The sequence below is a fragment of the Natator depressus genome, chromosome 10 (assembly GCF_965152275.1).
Source record: "Natator depressus isolate rNatDep1 chromosome 10, rNatDep2.hap1, whole genome shotgun sequence".
Classification (NCBI taxonomy): Eukaryota; Metazoa; Chordata; order Testudines; family Cheloniidae; genus Natator; species Natator depressus.
The window spans coordinates 57209586-57230613 of NC_134243.1; the positions used below are offsets into that span (position 1 = coordinate 57209586).

General features: G+C 39.3%; 1 protein-coding gene across 3 annotated transcripts in view; it reads right to left on the reverse strand.

Moving 5' to 3' along the window:
- MINDY2 (MINDY lysine 48 deubiquitinase 2) overlaps positions 1 to 21028 on the reverse strand; it is a 107067-nt gene that overhangs the window by 14815 nt on the left and 71224 nt on the right. For 2 of the 3 annotated variants that reach the window (XM_074966249.1, XM_074966248.1), the window contains exons 7-8: positions 8955 to 9128; positions 2572 to 2754 (exon numbers count right to left, since the gene is read on the reverse strand). In XM_074966249.1, the coding sequence (XP_074822350.1) occupies positions 2572 to 2754; positions 8955 to 9128 (357 nt within the window). The remainder of the gene's footprint in view (positions 1 to 2571; positions 2755 to 8954; positions 9129 to 21028) is intronic. The other variant, XM_074966250.1, reaches the window with a different exon arrangement.

The following is a 21028-nucleotide window of genomic DNA, read 5'->3' on the forward strand; positions in this document are numbered from 1 at the left end:
TCCCTTCACATCTTGACCAAATAACTGTAGCTGCATCCAACAGTGAGAGATAAACACAGTAGTTTGATGTTTCTGCTAAAATGATGAGCAGCGTAACAGTGTTATTTATATTGTCATAATTGTGCTTCAGTGTTAACATCCTGTTTAGATTAATGGGTGCAGTTCACACTTCTGAGTTATTGTTCCTGTCTGTCTGCAGACTCAGTCAGACTTCACTGTGATAGTTTACTTTCAATTTTTGAATATTTTTCGCAACTAAAAATGTGCTTTTTTTTTTTTTTTTAAATGATCTTAGAATCAGGAAGGGCAATTAAAAAAATTCAGTTAGGTGACAATTTACATAGATGAATATAAATCACATTAAACACGGTGCCTTGAACATAATTATTTACCTTGACAAAACAACCTAAGAGGACCTGGACTGCAAATTCTATTGTCATCTACCGCTAATTTGATATTTTGACATAAAATTAAAAGGACAGAATAAAAGCAATTACCAAATCTCCTACAAACTAAAGTATTACATAACATAACGCAAGAGCACAAACTCCTATAATGTGGTTTGTGGGAAAGTAGCATAGTTGCATATTATTTAACAGATAACTTGAGGATATCTCCTCTGAGAATTCAGTAATTACAGTGGACTAAATCCGCGGTTTTCAAAAAAAATTTCTGGCAACACAGTTGAAGGAAATTGTTGATGCCCATGATTCAACGGAGCTGGGGATGAGGGGTTTGGGAGGGGCTCAGAGCTGGGGCAGAGGGTTGAGGTGCAGGGGTGAGGCTGTGAATGAGGGGTTCAGGATGTGGGAGGGGGCTCTGGGCTGGGGCAGGAGGTTGGGGTGTAGGAGGGGGTCAGGGCTCTGGGATGGAGGTGTAGGCTCTGGGGTGGGGCCAGGGATGAGGAATTTGGGGTGCAGGAAGGGGCTCTGGGTGGCTCAGGGATGGGGCAGGGGATTGGGGTGCGGGCTTACCCTGGGCAGCTCCTTGTCAGTGGCACAGTGGGGGTGCACCATGGACCGCGCTGTGCCCTGGAAGCGGCCAGCAGCAGGTCCAGCTCCTAGGCGGAGGCACGCAAGTGGGTCTGCACGACTCTTGCCCGCAGGCACTGCCCCCAGCTCCCATTGGCCGGAGAGCGCGTGGAGCCCCGTGGTCCCCCCACCTAGGAGCCAGGCCATTCTGGGGTGCAGTGCGTGTCAGAACAGGTCGAGACTAGCCTGCCTTAGCCAGGCAGCATCGCCGACGGGACTTTTAATGGCCCAGTCGACGGTGCTGACCAGAGCCACCGCAACCCAGTGCCTTACATTCCGCAACCCAGTACTGGGTCACGACCCACAGTTTGAAAACCATTGGACTAAACAAACAGGATAAAGGCAGAGTTTTTTGACACCAAATGCCAAGACATCTATTGCACAAGCTATGATCACTGAGTTAACAAGCAGCACCCTCAAAATGCTGGAAGATGCTCTCCCTCTCTGTGTGCAGTTTTTTTTTCCCCTGAATGAGAAGGCTTCAGTCAATTTTGAGTTTTCTGTCCTCTTTGTCAGTTCTGCAGTCTAATGAATAAATTTGAGACAGACTTTTTTCAGCTTTTATGATTCACCCATACACAGGGATAAGTTTTGCATTTGCTGCCTCACATTTGGATGACTGGGGAAGTAACAAGGAAAATGTCTCATTATGAGGAATAAACAGATATGAATAAGAACTTACTGATTAAATGCAAGTTGGATAAATGGGGTTTTATGCAGCTTTTTAGTTGGTTTAGTTTCAGAAGTCAGATACAATTAGGTGTGTACAAAACAGTTATGCAAAACTGAAAACGGGATTATTTAGGGACAGTGAGACAAGCAGAACTGCATTCAGTGACATTTCTAGTCATGATGTAGGAGAGGAATAAGATGTTAAAAACTCGTTTTGCTGTAGCTACTAATAGCTGAATAATGAAAACCCAACTCTGCATGCTAATCAGTATACAAAAATTCATAATCCAAAAGATAAATGTTTCAGCTTTTCATAGGATTGTCTTATTAAAAAAATCCTGATCAGCTTTCTCTTCTTCATCCAAAGATGGCTGAAATGCTGCACGGTGCTACTTCTGTTTCAATGCAATTTCTGTAACTACAATTATAACTCTTATCAGCATCCCTATTTAATAGTCTTAGCAAAATCTTGGTGTAGATGCCTAGGCCATTAGCAACCTGGTTTAATTTACCATGACATTGACAGAAATTGATACGGAATTAGCATGCATACTCTAGCAGTAATAAGATTTTTCCTAAAGTTTGTTGTGCAATCATCATATTCACTCACTGTACAGAGTGTTAGTGGTATTAGTGTTACACATCTAGAGCAAGTTCTATGAACATTGCTATGATAATGCTGCCTATAAAATCTGAGGTAAAGTAAGATGCTATGGAAGAAAATCAAACAGACAGTATCCTTTTCATACTGAATGAAACTTGTCATTGATGTAAAACACTCACAGTAGTAAGAATTTGTGTTTTAATGAAGTTACCAGAAACTAAATAAAGCTAGTAACTGTACTCTAACCATGGAATATGCTCTTACCTGGGCCTGAGCAGCAGCTGCAGCTGCTTGTTCTTGTTCCTGATAGTACTGAGAAGCCCGCCTATCCTCCTCTTCCTGCAGCTTCTTTGCTAGCTCTAGATCACTGATTCCTTCTGGGATCTGCTCCCAATCGATATCTTGGCTCTGCTGCTCTTGTTGTAAAGACAATGCCATCAGATAGTCCTAAGAAGTAAACTCATTATTAGTAAACACTCTTCTGCTACCCTAACGATAAGCCAAAGTTGTAACAGGAATTCCATGAACCTCTAAAAATGAGAGCTCCAGGATTCAGTATTTATGCTTTCTGGATGGTTTTTTATGTTGAATGGCCACTTAAAAGTGCTGGTTAAAGCCTCCATACGAAGTCAGATCAAGGAAGGAATTGTGATAGGAGCACCTGTATACCTCCTCTGACTCTGTTCTGTACTGCAGTATATCGACAGCATAACTTTTTTTTAATATTTATCCATATGTAAACAAACATGTATATAAAAAACTTTGTTTACATATGGGCTTACTTTTTAAATTCCTAATATTATCACCTCCCTTTTTTATAAATGTTCCATTAAACCACTATGAGCAAGCTATTCTCCACCAAAAATCTTCATCCTATCTTTGGGGGGAGGGGATTGCTCTGAAAATCTAGCAGAGGGATTATGACTTACAGACCATCATTACTCAGTGATGTTAATACTCACTTAAATTTTAAGCACGTAAGCGAATGAAGTTCCACACTGACAAAGTGCTAAAGTTATGTGAACTAGTGATTTTACCCTTTCAGAAATATTCATGTTGCAATATATTATCATTCAAGAAGAGTACTTTAATTAGCACATTGCTTTGCAAAACCACTTTAGGCCAAGAGCAGAAGAGAGCAAAACTGCAGAAATCCCTCAGCAAAACTATGTGTGGGGGCATGGACAAGTGCAATAACATCTCTTTCCCCTAACCTAACTATCATATACAGTACTCACATTTTTCTCCTCAGAGAACCACATGGAAATTCAGTTTAATGTGAAGCCAGAGAGGTGCAGAAGCAGGAATCAGCTGCTTTATGCGGCACATTTCCCCTTCCACTGCACACAGTAACATTAGTAAATGTCCCTTCAAGGAGCATTAGCTTACACTATGCGGTTGGTGACATAAGAAAAACAGAACCCAGGCACTACCAGTACTTGGGGAGAAGATGATACATCTCAGGGGACTGCAGATGGACAGATGATCTCCAGTGCAAAATCTGTGCTTTTTTATTGTGAATACTGCTTCTCCACCCCTTCCACATCTACACAAACTCCTTAAAGAAGAAAAGGTTATGACCTTCCCAAAAAGTACACACATATTTGGATAAGTGTCCCTCTGTCATTTAATTTTATATCAGAGGAGAGCAAAGATTTTGAATTTAAGTAAGAGAATATTTTGTCACTATTTAAATTAGCTACTTCTGATGGGCTACTGTACAATACTGTAACTTTTGCAAAGGAATTCTTCAAAAGCTGCACTTTAATAGTTATACTGGATCAAACAAAAATATTCCATTACTATGAAGATATGTCATCCAGAATTTAGTTTTCATTTTATCTGCCATGGGAAAACACCTTTCAGCCAAATAAAATAGTAGTAGTAATAGCAAAATAAAATGGAATTTCTTCTTGATCAATAGAAGAAAGAGAGGTATTACAGTCTTCCAGTTCAGAGCTTTAAAACACGAGTACATTAAACACACTAGGGAACTTTTAGTATGTGGAAGCAGGTTCCACACAAATAATGCACAGCAGGATTGCGAGAGTTAGATTTTCACCCTAGCTTGTCAAGAACTAAGTGTACATATAGATATATAGCTAACTTTTGTACAGTTGTCCACAGCATCAAGGTGCCGTGGCAGCCATGGATTTCCAGCAAGTGAAGATGCCCCAGCCATTTCTCTTTCACTCAGAAATGCCCCTTGCACTGGGAACTAGCCATAAAAGGCTACTATACCAGCTCTACGCTACTTGGGGATTCCCCTTACCCAAGGAGAATCTTAAGTGCCCATCACTGCTGGCTTTATGGCTGCTTTGAGCCATAAAAATCACAGTGGAGAATCCAACCCATTGAATTTTTGGGGTTGCACTGAAGTGTTCAATTCCAACAAATGCCAGTACAGAGTCATCATTCCAAATTTGTTCTCAAGCGTATTTTCCCCACAATGTAGCACTTCACCCTAGCAGAAAAATTGATATGCCAGCTTTTTAACGTTTAATTTTGATATACCATGGTTGTTGGTTTTTTGCATTATTTCAACAGCTCCAAACAAATTAAATCTGATAAGATTAATTTCAGATAATCAGCTCAATTACAGACATCTGTTTGGGCTAGTCTCTGCTCATCACTGACTGTGCAGTACCACAGGTGGCCCCTAAATTTTTCTCATGTTTCTAAATTTTCTAAATTTCACTCATGTATTTGCAGGGAATAAGATTAAGTCTTGATTTATATTATCAGAAAATTATCAAAACCTACACATGTATATTGGGACATGTTAATATGGGGGATTATCTCAGATTTTAACTGAAGTGCTTAAATTTATTAAACGCATCTGCCTACACATATTTGAAGCTTTTTAAAATATGTAGAAATGCTTCTCAAATACACTTTAAGAATTCATTAATTGGTTTTGTCTACGTTGAATGCAAGTTCTTTGAGGCAGAAACTGTCTCTTGCTGTACGTTTCTACCCTGCCTACCACAATGGGTCCTCTTAGATGAGGCCTCTAGAATCTAATATAAGACAAACAAACTAGAATCTATGAACACTACTGTTTTTGTATTCCATTCTGCAGAACTGACATCAAAAGGCAAAGTTCAGTGATGACAGTGAGATCTGAGATAATGTATATCAAAACACAATTATGTACTGTACTGCTGTTCTCTAATTTATGAACCCTTACAGACAGGATAACCCATGCTTTTAAGGTAAATTACCAACAGCATGTAAAATTAAAATTCTTACAGACCAAATCTGAAGTTGGCTAGATATTGTAGCTTTCATAAACTAGCATTAGCTACTAAGTTTTTACTAATAGGATGACAGTAATTTATCAGTAACTGGAGTTCTTCGAGATGTGTTGACATTCCATTCATAGTGTACATGCACCTAGAGAGTTTGAGATTGGAGACTTTTTGGCTCACGCTATCCATATGGCGTGCATGCACCCTCCCATTCCTTGTGCTCTGCAGTGAGGGCATTTAAGGGCAATGTGCGTCAGCACTTCCACTGCAGAATCCCCAAAGTCAACTCGAAGGCAGATGGAATGGAAGGATGGATGTGGAATGTGCATATGGTCAACACATCTCAAGAAACTCCATTTACTGTACATGGTAAGTAACTTGCCATTCTCCTTCAAGTGTTTGTCCATATACACTTTCCACTGATAGTGACTCCCAAGCAACAATGGGAGCTTAGAATGGTTAGTTAAACAATGAGTGAAGAACTGCTTTACCAAATACAGCATCAGATCTAGAAGACTCAGTGAGGGTGTAGTGCTTTATGATGATGTATATTGATGCCCAAATAGATGCTTTACAGATGACTGATATGGGAAAATTTTCACAGTGATGCCAAAGATGTAGTTTGTACTCTAGTGCCCTGAAGCCAGAATGCCTGTTGCACAACAACCACGATCACCATGAATCTGGTCGTTGTTTCCACCATATCCAGTGAGCCTCGCTTACGTGTATTGGCCATTTGCTGGCCCTTGCTGACTAATGACAAATTCTTTGCAAGTCTCATTTGGCAGTTTATCTGCAAAGGCATGCAGTCTCTCGTATATCAGAAGTCATAACTGGCTAATATGGCCTAGTGATTGGCCACACAGAACTGTAGGCTTGCCAAAGAGTAGGCTTTCTGGGCAAATTTATCTAATCTCTTTGGTTAGACCTCCTTTTGGTGTGGACTTGAGTTGTTTTGCTCTTTCCTTCATTACTGTGACTACAGAGGAAAGTGTCTGTAAAAGAATTCTGCACACTTGAGAGGTACTTGATATTTTCTATCTGCCCTAAGAGAGCAATGGGGTGCTGAAGTATGCATTTGCCACACAGTTTTGGCTGTGTCCATGATAGCCTTGTTGACAGGGAGGGCTATTTTTCCTGCCAAAGCAGTATGGGGTATGTCCACTAATTTATGAGTCTGCTTCTGGACCTCCTCAACAGGGATTTGAAGGGCCTCAGATATCCTTTTTAATAAATATTGGAAGTCCTTGAAATTGTCCAATTATGAGGCCACTGGTGGCACTACAACCTCATCAGGGGACAAAGAACAGGGCCACCGGAGCTGACAGGCTTCCCTCTGGTTCCTGTTCTTCCATAACTTCCTCCTCTACCTGCGGTTGAAGTGGAACCAGGAAGTGGGTGGCCTCTGGGACTGATATTGTGGGTGAAACAATCTCCTGGCAGCGGTGCTGGTCCGTCTGGCTAAAACTGGACTGAGCAGACCAGGGTTCCCAATAGGGCCACATGGGAATTGATTGGTATGAGCCTGATGGCCAGAAGATAGGGAACCATGGGTCAGGATTTTAAAGGTCCCAGTATTTTTCCCATGAAGAGTGTTTGGACTCTATCAAATGTCGAGGTTTGAGGCAAGTAAAGATGCTACTGGTATGGATCTTCCTAACCCTTTGACTCTGAAGATAAGAAGAATGGAAAATGCTGATTAATGGGTGGTGTTGACGTGGGTGGTGCTGTGGCTCCCAGTGCGTTAGGAACAGATAGTGCCACATCAGTTAGTAGAGTCGATGCTGACTGTAATGCTGAAGCCAACAATAAGGGAGATGAGGTAGTATCTTTTATTGGACCAATTTCCATTTGTGGAAGAAACGAGCTTTCAAGCTTCACAGAGCTGACGAAGAGCTCTGAAGCTCAAAAACTTGTCTCTTCCACCACCAGAAGTTGGTCCAATAAAAGATATTACCTCACCCACCATGTAGCTCTCATATCCTGGGACCAACATGGCTACAACAACACTACAAACAGTAAGGGAGATTGTAGGTCCTGTTGTATCTGGAGATCAACTGGTGCTTAGTACTTGTATGGTGCCTTCAGCAAAGGTGTTGTGGATTGGTGGTCTGGAACCAGGTCCTCTCAGCATATTTTACATTCTCCATTATGGAACAGGAGAGGCCCCTGGTGTGTGGCCTAGGTCTGCTTGGCCCTGCTGCCAGGAGTATCAGTGCTGGGGCCATTTCACAATGCATCTATAGAGTATTAGGTAGATGGTACTAGGATTAAACAAGTTCTTTTGTGAATGCAGAGTTTTCTGTGCGGGGTGCTTTGGTGCCATCCAGTCGGAATCGGCATGAGACTGAGCTTGGGCAGGAATCATTTTGGGCCAAGTCGTCTCAGCAGATGTTAGGTGCTGTGGGCAGATTTTCCTCTTAGACAAAGCCTTGGTAGGTGTTCTGCCTCTCGGACTCCTGGAGCCCTGTGGGCTGTCTGAGCACACAGACCTCATGGCCTGGAAGTTGGGCAGTAATTGGGCTCTCGCAGGCTGTACTTTGGGGCTCTGAGTCATGAGGAAGACCTGAAACCAGCCTCCCTGTCTTCCCTGGCCTTAGAACTAAAAGACTTAAAAATTGCCCATTTGCTAGGAATGTACAATTCTTTCAGACAATCAAAGCACTTCTGAATGTTAATCTGAGACTGTGACAGTTCCCTCACAAGGGGCAGCATTTCAATCCCAGAGAACCGGATGATACCATGCTGTTGGTGATTAATCCCTAAAGAACTAACAATAGCAACAGAGAATCCGGTAACTATCTATTAATGGACTAAGCTATGACTATATAAACTGTGAAATCAGAGCTAGAACTATACTAGTAGAGAACGGCTGGCAGTCTCTCAGACAATCAGGGCTTCATTTCTAAGCTGAAAGGATGTGAGAAGAATTGAGCGGTGGCTGATTAGCTTCTCCCTTATATGCCCTCACTGCAGAGCAATGAGGATTGGCAGGGTGCACATGCACGTATGGATACTACTGGCCAAAAAGTCTCCAATCTTGAGCTCTTGAGGCATACGCACACTATGAGTGGAATGTGCATATGGACAAGCATCCAAAGAAGCGAAAATTCCATAGTATGATTTTTTTTTTAAATAATGTACATTAATTCCTTAACATGTCAAATCTGACTTCTGGTACCTGAACAAAACACGCTAAGAAATACCCATGTGAAGAGGCAACAGCAGAATCTTTGGAAAATGGGTTCATTTTTCCTAGAGAGCAATTTTCAAAAACAATCAGTGTCAGCCTTACTCTGATCCCATTGAAGTCAGTGGTAGAACTTCCATTGACTTCAATGGGACAACTTTGGAAAATCCCACCCTACAAAAGCTGGAGAAATGCAATAGATTTACCTGATCAATTTGATCCTGCTGCCCTCTATATACAGTTTCTGGGTCTGATGGAGGCCGAAGGTGGAATTCAGAGTCACAGAAATTTCCATCACCATCTACATTATGTAAACTTTCCCAGACAACTTTCTCTTCTGTAAGAAAACCCTGGTCTGTCACCAGCAGATAAAGCTGACCCTAAATGGAAGGATAATAAGGATAGAATCTATAAGAGGAATAAAAGTAGATCTTTACAGTCTGAAACATTTACTTATTATTCCTGCTAACTGAACCTCCATGATTCAGTAAACCGAATGAGGATAATTTAGATTTATGCCCATGTTTCAGATTTAAAACTATTTGTATACTTCTGTTATCAGTACGGAATATTGAGATTTATATTAGTGCTCATTTCCAAGGCACACTGGCAACCTACAGCAATACAAAGAATCTATCACAGGAGAATAAAATCCTGCATATTAACTAAAGTTCCCATTCCCTATTACAATAAACATAAAACATGGTCCCACCAACTTGGGGTCTCAAACTACTTGATGGAACAGGTTCCAAGGTGTGGGCCCTTTGCTGGGAATACCTGGCTACTGGCAATGTAAATTCCAGGACAGAAAAAAACAAACAAACAAACAGATTTTAACTCCCATGGCAGGGCTTGGAGACAAGAGAGGATCTTCCAATAAGTGGGTCTCAGACCATTATTAAGTTTATAGATGCTAATGTTTGAACTGCACCCAAAAGCAAACTGGCAGCCAATGCAGGTCATGGCGCACTTTTGTTATGAGCTCTCCAACTCAAGGGGAGCTGCTAACTTCAGCGGTAGCTGAAGCTTTCAAGTCCTCTTCAGTGGTGCCCCAAGTAGATCTTACTGCAGCTTTTTTGCCTTCACATTATAGAGCCATGGCTCACTGCGACACTGTCCACATCAGATTATATATTATTTCTATTATGGCAGCGTTAGAGACCCCACCAAAATCGCAGTCAGTGTGCTAAGAGCTGTGCAAATGCACAGGAAGAGACAATCCCTGCCCCAATAAGTTTACAGCCTAACCAGACCAGGCTATGAGTGGGATGCAAGTAATATGTCCTTTCCACATATAGAGAATTTAAGCACAGAGCGGTTAACTGACTTGCCCCAAGTCATAAAGGAAGACTGTCACAGATCCTGGAATTGAATCCAGATGGCCTGAATTCCAATCATGTACCTTTACTTTACAATCATCCTTTCTCTCAAAGGAGAACAGTTACAGCCCACAAGCCAAAAATATACCATAGCTGTCAGCTGAGAATTCAGGGCCAGCAATGGACTCAATATGGCCTGAGATTGCAAAATATGCTTTTACAAAGGCCAGATAAACAATTCTGCTAAAAGATACAGTGCTTCCCTTATCCATCATATCAGCTTAATCTTACATAGCCAGTTTGATCACATCTAGTCTTCACTTTTGTTAGGAATTGACACCTAGTAGCTGAAAAAGCGTTCAGCAGCAGCATGAAGTAAAAATAGGATTGCGCAGTTGGAAATTTATGCCAGCATACAGAAATCTATAACTATAAACTATTAACCAGCTCTTAGACACCTCCAATAATTAAATTTAAACAGAAAAAAAGTTTTATTTATCCATTGTAAGGATTAACCAAAAACCTCATTAATCTTTTTCTTGGCAACTTATCTAATTAAGCAGAAGTAACAACACAGATGGTTCTCCCACTCTCAGCATAAATACATGACTGAATGTTAGGGACCAGATTTCATAACTGTGCATCAAATGGTCAGTTAATTGTTTAAAGGGTCCTTTGCATACTCGTCACCACTGTGCATGCAATCACAGTAATTCTACACAAAGATGGGTACTCATTTCTGTGACTGCAAATGTACCCGCACAATTATGGAATTGGAAGCAAGGGAAGATTTAAATACGAATACCCATTTTGTAACAAATTGTAATACAAATCCTTTTTTTTTTTTTTTTTTTAAATTAGCCCTCCTCTACTTTTATTTCATTGACCACTTTTGTAATAATTGGGCCTAAAAATTTACCTTAATTGTAAGCTTAACTGTGGGAAAGTGGATAAAAAGTTTACAAAATGTTCCAATCACGTGTATCAATAAATGTCAATGGAAAAAGATGCAAAAGGGAGACATACTGAATCAGTTCAAACAAAAAGACCTACTGATATAACTCAAGGACTGTGTTAGGACCACGTCTGGTAAAAAAGAGAAGAGTGGAACCGGAAATCATAAGAACATAAGAATGGCCATACGGGGTCAGACCAATGGTCCATTTAGCCCAGTATTCTGTCATCTGACACATGTTTCAGAAAGAGCTAACAAAACTGGGAAATTTATCAAGAGATCCATCCCCTTATTCCAGCTTCCAGTAATCAGAGGTTTAGGCACCCGGAGCAGGAGGTTGAGTCCCTGACCATTTTGGCTGGTAGTCATTGATGGACTTATTCATGAACTTATCTAGTTCTTCTTTGAACACAGTTATAGTTTGGTCCTCACAAGATGCCCTGGCTACAAGTTCCACAAGTTGACCGTGCACTGTGTGAAAAACTACTTCCTTGTATCTGTTTTAAATTTGCTGCCTATTAATTTCAGTGGGCGACCTCTGGTTCATGTGTTATGTGAGAGGGTAAATAACACTTCCTTATTCACTTCCTCTACACCATTCATTATTTTATAGACCTCTATTATATCCTCAGTTGTTTCTACTCCAAGCTGAACACTTCCAGTCTTTTTAATCTCTCCTCATACAGAAGCTGTTCCATACTCCTAATAATTTTTGTTGCCCTTCTCTATAGTTTTTCCAATTCTAATGTCCTTTTTTTTTTAAAAAAAAGATGAGGCAACCAGAACTGCAAACAGTACTCAAGATGTGGGTACACCATGAATTTATATAGTGACATGATTATATTTTCAATCTTACTATCTATCCCTTTCCTAATGGTTCCTAACATTGTTAGCTATTTTGACGGCTGCTGCACATTATGTTGAGTGGTAATAGCTAATTTAGCTATTTTATCATTTTGCATGTGTAGTTAGGATGATGTTTTCCAATATGCATTACTTTGCATTTATCAACACTGAATGTCATCTGCCATCTTCTTGCCCAGTCACACAGTTTTGTGACAGCCTTTGTAACTCTTTCTCAGTTAGTTTTGGACTTAACTATCTTGAGTAATTTTGTATAGTCTGAAAACTATGCACCCTCACTGTTTACCCCTATTTCCAGATCATTTATGAATATGTTGAACAGCACTGCTGCCAGTACAGATCCTTGGGGGACTTTGCTATTTACCTCTCCCCCCTGTGAAAACTAACCATTTATTCCTAGCCTTTGTCTCCTATCTTTTAACTAGTTACTGATGCATGAGAAGATCCTTCCTTCTTATCCCAAGACTACTTACTTTAGTTAAGAGCCTTTGGTGAGGGACCTTGTCAAAGGCTTTCTGAAAGTCCAAGTTGACTATATCCAGTGGTTCACCTTTGTCCATGTTTGTTGACGTCCCGTGAAGAATTCTAATAGATTAGTGAAGCATGATTTCCTTTTACAAAACCTCTGTCGACTCTTCCCCAACATATCCTGTTCATCTACGTGTCTGATAATTCTGTTCCTTATTACAGTTTCAATTTACCCAATACTGAAGTTAGGCTTACTGGCCTGTAATTGCCAGAATTGCATCTGGAGCCATTTTTAAAAATCAGCATCACATTAGCTATCTACCAGTCATCTGGTACAGAGGCTGATTTAAGTGATAGGTTACATACCATAGTTAGTAGTTCTGTAATTTCATATTTGAGATCCTTCAGAACTCTTGAGTGACTACCATCTTGTCCTGGTGACTTATTACTGTTTAGTTTATTAATTTGTTCCAAAACCTCTTCTACTGACACCTCAATCTGGGACAGTTCCTCAGTTTTACTCCCTGAAAAGAATGGCTCAGGTGTGGGACTCTCCCTCACATCCTTTGCAGTGAAGACTGATGTAAAGCTTCTCCTTAACAGCCTTGTCTTCCTTGACTGCTCCTTGATCATACAGTGGCCCCATTATTGTTTGGCAGGCTTCCTGACTCTGATATATTTTAAAAAAATTGCTGTTCGTTTTTGTGGTTTTAGCTAGTTACTCTTCAAATTCTTTTTTGGTCTGGTTACTTATACTTTTACACTTGACTTGCCAGAGTTTATAATCCTATTTTCCTGAGAAGGATATGACTACCAATTTTTAAAGGATGCCTTTTTGTCTCGGTCTCTTTTACTGTGTTTAACCATGGTGGTGTTATTTTTGGAGCTCTTACTCTCTCTTTCTTTGGGATATACATATATTTTGATCCTGTAGTATGGTGTTTTAAAAAGTTCCCATGCAGCTTGCAGGCATTTCACTCTTGCAACTGTTCTTTTCAATTTCCATTTAACTAGAGTCCTCATTTTAATGTTGTTCCCTTTTCTGAAATTAAATGCCACTGTGGTGGGTTTCTTTGGCATTTTCCTTCCTAGAATGATTTTAAATCAGTGAACCAAAATTGTGGGCTGGAAATTAGACCTAATGAGAGGATGAGCTATTCCACCCAGCGCTGCCTTTTGGGGTCCTTAAAATAAAAAAAACTGGGGGCAGGAGGAAATCACAGGCAATGACTGGCTGACAAAGAATGGGAAGGAGCAGGCTTCATCATCATGGCTGCTACTCCCATGGCCTCCTGGGAATCAGGGATCCACTGTGACATCATTAGGGTTTCATTACCCTGATCCTGAGAGATGTCCTGACCAGACTTGGCCAAGAGAGGGACCCTGTCAAGGTTCCTTCCCCACTCTCAACGCTAGGGTACAGATGTGGGGACCTGCATGAAAAACCTCCTAAGCTTATCTTTACCAGCTTAGGTCAAAACTTCCCCAAGGTACAAAATATTCCACCCTTTGTCCTTGGATTGGCCGCTACCACCACCAAACAAATACTGGTTACTGGGGAAGAGCTATTTGGAAACGTCTTTCCCCCCAAAATACTTCCCAAAACCTTGCACCCCACTTCCTGGACAAGGTTTGGTAAAAAGCCTCACCAATTTGCCTAGGTGACTACAGACCCAGACCCTTGGATCTTAAGAACAATGAACAATCCTCCCAACACTTGCACCCCCCCTTTCCTGGGAAATGTTGGATAAAAAGCCTCACCAATTTGCATAGGTGACCACAGACCCAAACCCTTGGATCTGAGAACAATGAAAAAGCATTCAGTTTTCTTACAAGAAGACTTTTAATAGAAATAGAAGTAAATAGAAGTAAAGAAATCACCTCTGTAAAATCAGGATGGTAGATACCTTACAGGGTAATTAGATTCAAAACATAGAGAACCCCTCTAGGCAAAACCTTAAGTTACAAAAAAGATACACAGAGAGAAATAGTTATTCTATTCAGCACAATTCTTTTCTCAGCCATTTAAAGAAATCATAATCTAACACATACCTAGCTAGATTACTTACTAAAAGTTCTAAGACTCCATTCCTGGTCTATCCCCGGCAGAAACACAGCATATAGACAGACACACAGACCCTTTGTTTCTCTCCCTCCTCCCAGCTTTTGAAAGTATCTTGTCTCCTCACTGGTCATTTTGGTCAGGTGCCAGCGAGGTTACCTTTAGCTTCTTAACCCTTTACAGGTGAGAGGAGTTTTTCCTCTGGCCAGGAGGGATTTTAAAGGGATTTACCCTTCCCTTTATATTTATGACAGACCCAAATGACATCATCTCCTCCACTGGCTCTGGCTCAGGCTCACTCCCAAATACCCCCTGATAAGAGACTGTCACTCCCAACCCCTCACATGTCCTTTTCCTTCTCCTTCTCCATCCCATATTTTCTCTTTCCTATCCTTTCGCCTTCTGTCGAAGAGGAGTCTGGCCTAACCAGCTAAAACTGTATGCTTTGCAACATTACTGTAAGCCTGTGATCAGAAATAGGCAACTAAAAGCAATGGCCCAAACAGCCTGACACAGGTGCAAATTTCTTAGAGTGGCTGTTTTTTTCTAGCAGTCATGTTGCAAGTGAGAGTCAACACCAGAGATAGCAGCTCCATTTTATATCATTGCTGTTCTTTTCTCTCCCCACTTGTGTATTTGTCTTGTTTTGTCTTTCAGGAAATGGGATCAGATTTCAACAACTATAGCTCCAGCCCATTTCAACTAACTTCTCTTTTCCCCAGAAAGGACAGTTTTTACCATTTTAAATACCATCTAAAGACTTGTCTACATGTAAAATTTAGGTAAAAAAAATCCACACCCCAACTGCCATACCTATGTCAACCTAGCCCCTACTATAGATGCAGCTAGGTTGACAGAAGAATGCTTCCATTAACTTAGTTACCATTGCTTGGGGAGGTAGTGTTCCTGTAGCGAAGCAAAATCACCTTCCATCACTGTAGCCTGTTATACCGACACAGCTATGGCACTGCATAGCATAGGAATGGCCTACATGACAGCAAAACAAGGGTGGTGGCAGGGGAGGTTCCTTTTTAAAAACTCTCTCCAGCTAAAGGGATCGAGGTACTTGAAAATGAAAGCCTTATTTAATACTTAGTATTTCAAATGCTTTAACTTCCTTTTCTGTATCTTTAATAAAAGGTTAAAAGGATGTTTAATGATGTGTTTGCCAGGGTATCAAGCAGGCTGAGGGGGCCATATCCCAAACCTCGAACGTTGTTTAAAACTGTTTAATGCTGGTCAGTTACAGGGTCACGTTAACACTTTTGACGCTTTAGGCCCATTTATTCCATCAAAATTAATGTACCACCACTTGCATGCATTCCTACGAGTATCAAAGTGTGCAAATACTTGCTCTTTACAGACAGAATGTTGCCATCCTTTAACTACATTATGCTAATATAAAAATATGCATTCATTCAGTCATCTTAAAAAAAAAAGTGTAAAGACAAAACTTCAAAGCTTTGGCCCATGGAAAGCATGCAGCAGACCTGGTCCATGCCTAATTTTCTTTTCTATAGCTATCAAAAATATTGTGAAACAACTTAACATTTACTACAAAAAGTTCATTTTTAAATTTTATGTGAAGAAAATGTGGGGGGGGGGAGGGATAGCTCAGTGGTTTGAGCATTGGCCTGCTAAACCCAGGGTTGTGAGTTCCATCCTTGAGGGGGCCATTTAGGGATCTGGGGCAAAAATTGGGGATTAGTCCTGCTTTGAGCAGGGGGTTGGACTAGATGACCTCTTGAGGTCCCTTCCAACCCTAATATTTTATGATTCTATTCTATTCCATGAAAAAAAGCCAATGAAATCTAATTGTCACATACTAGATTAAAAGATTGAATTAATTTACTAACCTCATACTACAATTCAAGCAAATCTGAAGTGTTTCAACTATAGACTATAGAATTTTAATTTTATTAATAATTTTTAGACATTTATTGCACATAGCCCTAAAAATGTTGTATAACAATTTATGTCCAGTAACTTTAGATAGCAAAACTTGTTTTGGGGGTTTTACATAGAGAAATCTCATTTTGGAGCGTAGATTTTTGAGGACTGATACTGGAAGAAGTTCTGAAGTCTCATACATAAACTACAATATTGTATAAGCCAAATCTTCCCTAAGGGATGGCTTCTTTCCTATCTGCAAAGTGGAGACTTCAAAAAATTTCTCTCTTTTGTGGCAAGGAGAAAGAAGTGGGAGGGTTTTTTGTTTGTTTTTTTTAGTGGTTTTTCCATTTACTCTTTCAGAATAAATATAAAAATGGGGCAGTTTTACATCACTCACCCCAACCCCCATGGCAACTGTTTTTCCTGCTTGGAAGTTTGGAATGATAACAATGCCAGTAGAAATGGATTAGTGAGTAGAGTGCAAATAAAGTGGTCAATGGCACAAATTATCACATGGATATGACCATCACATGTATGATCGCATTTTTTTCCCCCTTAGACTGTAATGGTCATTAAAGACATCAAATGAACAGAACAGCTACAGTACTAGCAACAATTTTGCAAGTGTTCTTACATACACAAATGACATTTTAAACTTGATCTAGAGACCCCACCCTCTTGTAATGAGAAGGTAGTTCAACTTCCAGACCAATGCAATACTTGGGTTCTGCTCAGACTATCAAAAAAGGTATCAACTGTACTTTATTATTATTTTATTTTTGGAGAAGTCACTAGAACTAGGGCATAAAACGAAGTATTTTCATGTAGCCCTCAAAGAACCATGATTTCACTCAGTATCAATTTAGTGAACATTCAAATAATTGTCTCACTGCTGGAAGGCTTGGTATCTCAGGATTAGTGTCCTGACCCAACTATTCCTTTATTTCTCTCTTTAGTATCCTTTTGATTCAGAATCTGGCTAATATTATGGTTAATCATATTGAGTTGCCACTGAGCAGCTCATCTACTGCTTACATACATATCAGAGTCTCTCAACAACAGTTCATTTTGGCAGTCCAAAGCCCCTCCTCCAAAGGCCCCCCGTCACAAATAAATAAAGGCAAAAGAGAGACCTGTCAGGGATTTTTAACTGGTTGGCTGACAGGCAACATTAATGCTATGCTGTTTATCAAAAGATTTTCATTTGATAACTAATACTCCAATACTACTAGCCCCAAAACTGGTGGCATAACCCTCTCACTCAAATTCAATTAACAATACTACAAGAATCTGTAACAGCAGGAGGAGTAAAAGCCAGTATGTCAAATACAGCTAAAAACTTCCCCTTTAACGATTTTCTATTGTTTGTGCTTTGGTCTTGCCTACCCTATAGAAAAGACTATAGTAAAATTATTAAAAAATCTTGTGTCAACTAGTAACATTTTCCTCAGTGAGGAGAGAACATTATGGACCATATCATGCCTGGCACTGACAGTGAGGGAGAGGCCACAAGGAAACTTCTCAAATTTGCAAGGACAGAAACTGTAACACTTCTCCACACTGGTTACTGAAATCAGCTAGCTGCACAGGGCAAAATAATATCTGGCATCACCCTAAGGGATACAGCAGCAGGCATACTCCCTCTCTGAGCACTAGGGAACTCCCAGGAGGGATTGGACTGCCTTCAACATGAGCCTGTGCTTATCTGACACAACTGACGGAAAACCATTATCAATATTAGACTATTGTCTATACTTTATTAATTTTCTATGTTCTGCCTGTAAACCAGAAAACATAGCTCTTCTAGTTTTAGCTCTGACACAAAATCAAAATTTTAGGGGCAAGTTCAGATCCAAGTACTCAGATCAAATGACCAACACTTTAAAGGATGTCAAAATCTGACATTTCTATTTTGTCTCATTCCTACAAAGAATCTCTCTATAACTATAAAAAGCTTGCTGTACTATTGTGTATTTCTCTGTAAGTCATTGAAATCAGCTATACACCTTTCAGCACAGCTATGGGAATTAAATAAAACACAGAACACTAAGATCAGCAATCTCATTACCAACATTTTCTACAAATTAAGTGATTATCAAAATCCCTTCCCTTTGTAATCTTCAATAGATGGTACAGGAATAGTAACATGGTTAGGAAAAAGTCTATCTTTTCTTGATTAGGCAGATACCCCTATATGTTCATGAACTTTTTCAAACCGGATAAAACCAAACCAACAAAAATAGAAAGTTTCTTATATTTCCATCTGCTGACTGTTTTAAATAATTTGTCATAATACACAATATTAGTGTAATTAGAAAAACAAATTGAAAGAGGAATGCACATCTTCAAATGATATAGACAAGTCTGTTCAATGCAAATGCATTGTAGAAATTTGAATTACATTTATTCAGCAGGTTAAACTCCCACACCGCTGAAGTTTTATATGGCTACTATTGATCAATTCACCGCAACTCACTTTTCTGCATTCTAATGTTATAACCAAAGAGTGCCACCTTAGAAAACAGTTTGAAGCAATATTTCAAAGAGACTTGAGTAATGCAAGAGATGGTGAGAAATAACTGGTCCTATAACAATGGTTGAGTGAAGGGAAGGTGTATAGGAAAACTATGGAAGTGAAAAATAAAATCTTTCTGAATTTCAGTATTTTTGGTGACTTGAGAGAAAGTTAGACAACTATTACTCAAGATAGTTAAGTCCAAAAAAGTTTTACATCAGATATACATTGCACAATTGTTTTATGTACAAGTGATAAAATATATATTCTAGGGCTGCGGATTAATCGCAGTTAACTCATGCAATTAAATCAAAAAAATTAATCGCAATTAATAGCAGTTTTAATCGCACTGTTAAATAATAGAATAAAAATTGAAATTAAATATTTTTGGATGTTTTTCTACATTTTCAAATATATTGATTTCAATTATAACCCAGAATACAAACTGTACACTGCTCACTTTATATTATTATTTTTATTACAAATATTTGCACTATAAAAATGATAAAACAGTATTTTTCAATTCACCTCATACAAGTACTGTAGTGCAATCTCTTTATTGTGAAAGTGCAACTTACAAATGTAGATTTTTGTTTATTACATAACTGCACTCAAAAACAAAACAATGCAAAACTTTAGAGTCTACAAGTCCACTCAGTCCTACTTTTTTTCAGCCAATTGCTGAGACAAACAGGTTTGTTTACATTTACGGGAGATAATGCTACCCACTTCTTATTTACAATGTCACCAGAAAATGAGAACAGGCATTCGCATGGGACTTTTGTAGCCAGCACTACAAGGTATCTGCATGCCAGATATGCTAAATATCTGTATACCCCTTCATGCTTCGGCCACCATTCCGGAGGACATGCTTCCATGCTGATGACGCTTATTAAAAAAATAATGCATTAATTAAATTTGTGACAACTCCTTGGGGGAGAATTGTATGTCTCCAGCTCTATTTTATCTGCATTCTGCCATCTATAACATGAAATATTAGTCTCAGATGATGACTCAGAACATGTTGTTCATTTTAAGAACACTTTCGCTGCAGATTTGACAAAACGCAAAGAAGGTACCAAAGTGAGATTTCTAAAGATAGCTACAACACTCAACCCAAGGTTTAAGAATCTGATTTGCCTTCCAAAATCTGAAAGGGATGAGGTATGGAGCATGCTTTCAGAAGTCTTAAAAGAGCAACACTCCAATGTGGAAACTACAGAACTCAAACCACCAAAAAAGAAAATCAACCTTGTGAGTGTGGCATCTGACTCAGATGATGAAAATGAACATGCATTGGTCTGCACTGCTTTGGATTGTTATCTAGCAGAACCTGTCATCAGCATGGACATGTCCTCTGGAATGATGGCTGAAGCATGAAGGGACATATGAATTGTTAGCACATCTGGCATGTAAATATCTTCCGATGCCGGCTACAACAGTGCTATGCAAACACCTGTTCTCACTTTCAGGTGACTTTGTGAACAAGAAGCGGGCAGCATTATCTCCTGCAAGTGTAAACAAACTTGTTTGTCTGACCGATTGGGTGAACAAGAAACAGGACTAATTGGACTTGAAAGCTCTAAAGCTTTACATTGTTTTATTTTTGAATGTAGTTATTGTTTGTACATAATTCTACATTTGTAAGTTCAACTTTCGTGATAAAGATATTGCACTATAGTACTTGTATTGGGTGAACTGAAAAATACTATTTCTTTTGTTTTTTGCAGTGCAAATATTTGTAACAAAAGATATAAAGTGAGCACTGAACACTTTGTATTCTGTGTTAAAATTGAAATCAATATATTTGAAAATGTGGAAAACATCCAAAAATATTTAAATAAATGTATTCTATTATTAATAGTGTGATTACTCGTGCAATTAATCGTGATTTTTTTTAATAGCTTGACAACCCTAATACATTCCATCTTTGAACCCTTGTACAAATGTATTTGATCCTTCATTTATTACAGCCATCTGGTTTTTATTTGTATAGTACACTAGTTCATTTTTTAAACAATTATTGGATCACATTAAATGAAGTTGCAGATTTTATTCAGAAAGGCAAATAAAGGTGTAAATAAAGCTTCTAAAATGATACAATATGGACTGCAACTTGAGAAAAATACTTGAGAATATTTACATGCTTTAGAGATGTTCTTCAAACAGGAAGGATGATTTCTTTTTTTTTAAGGGGACATTTC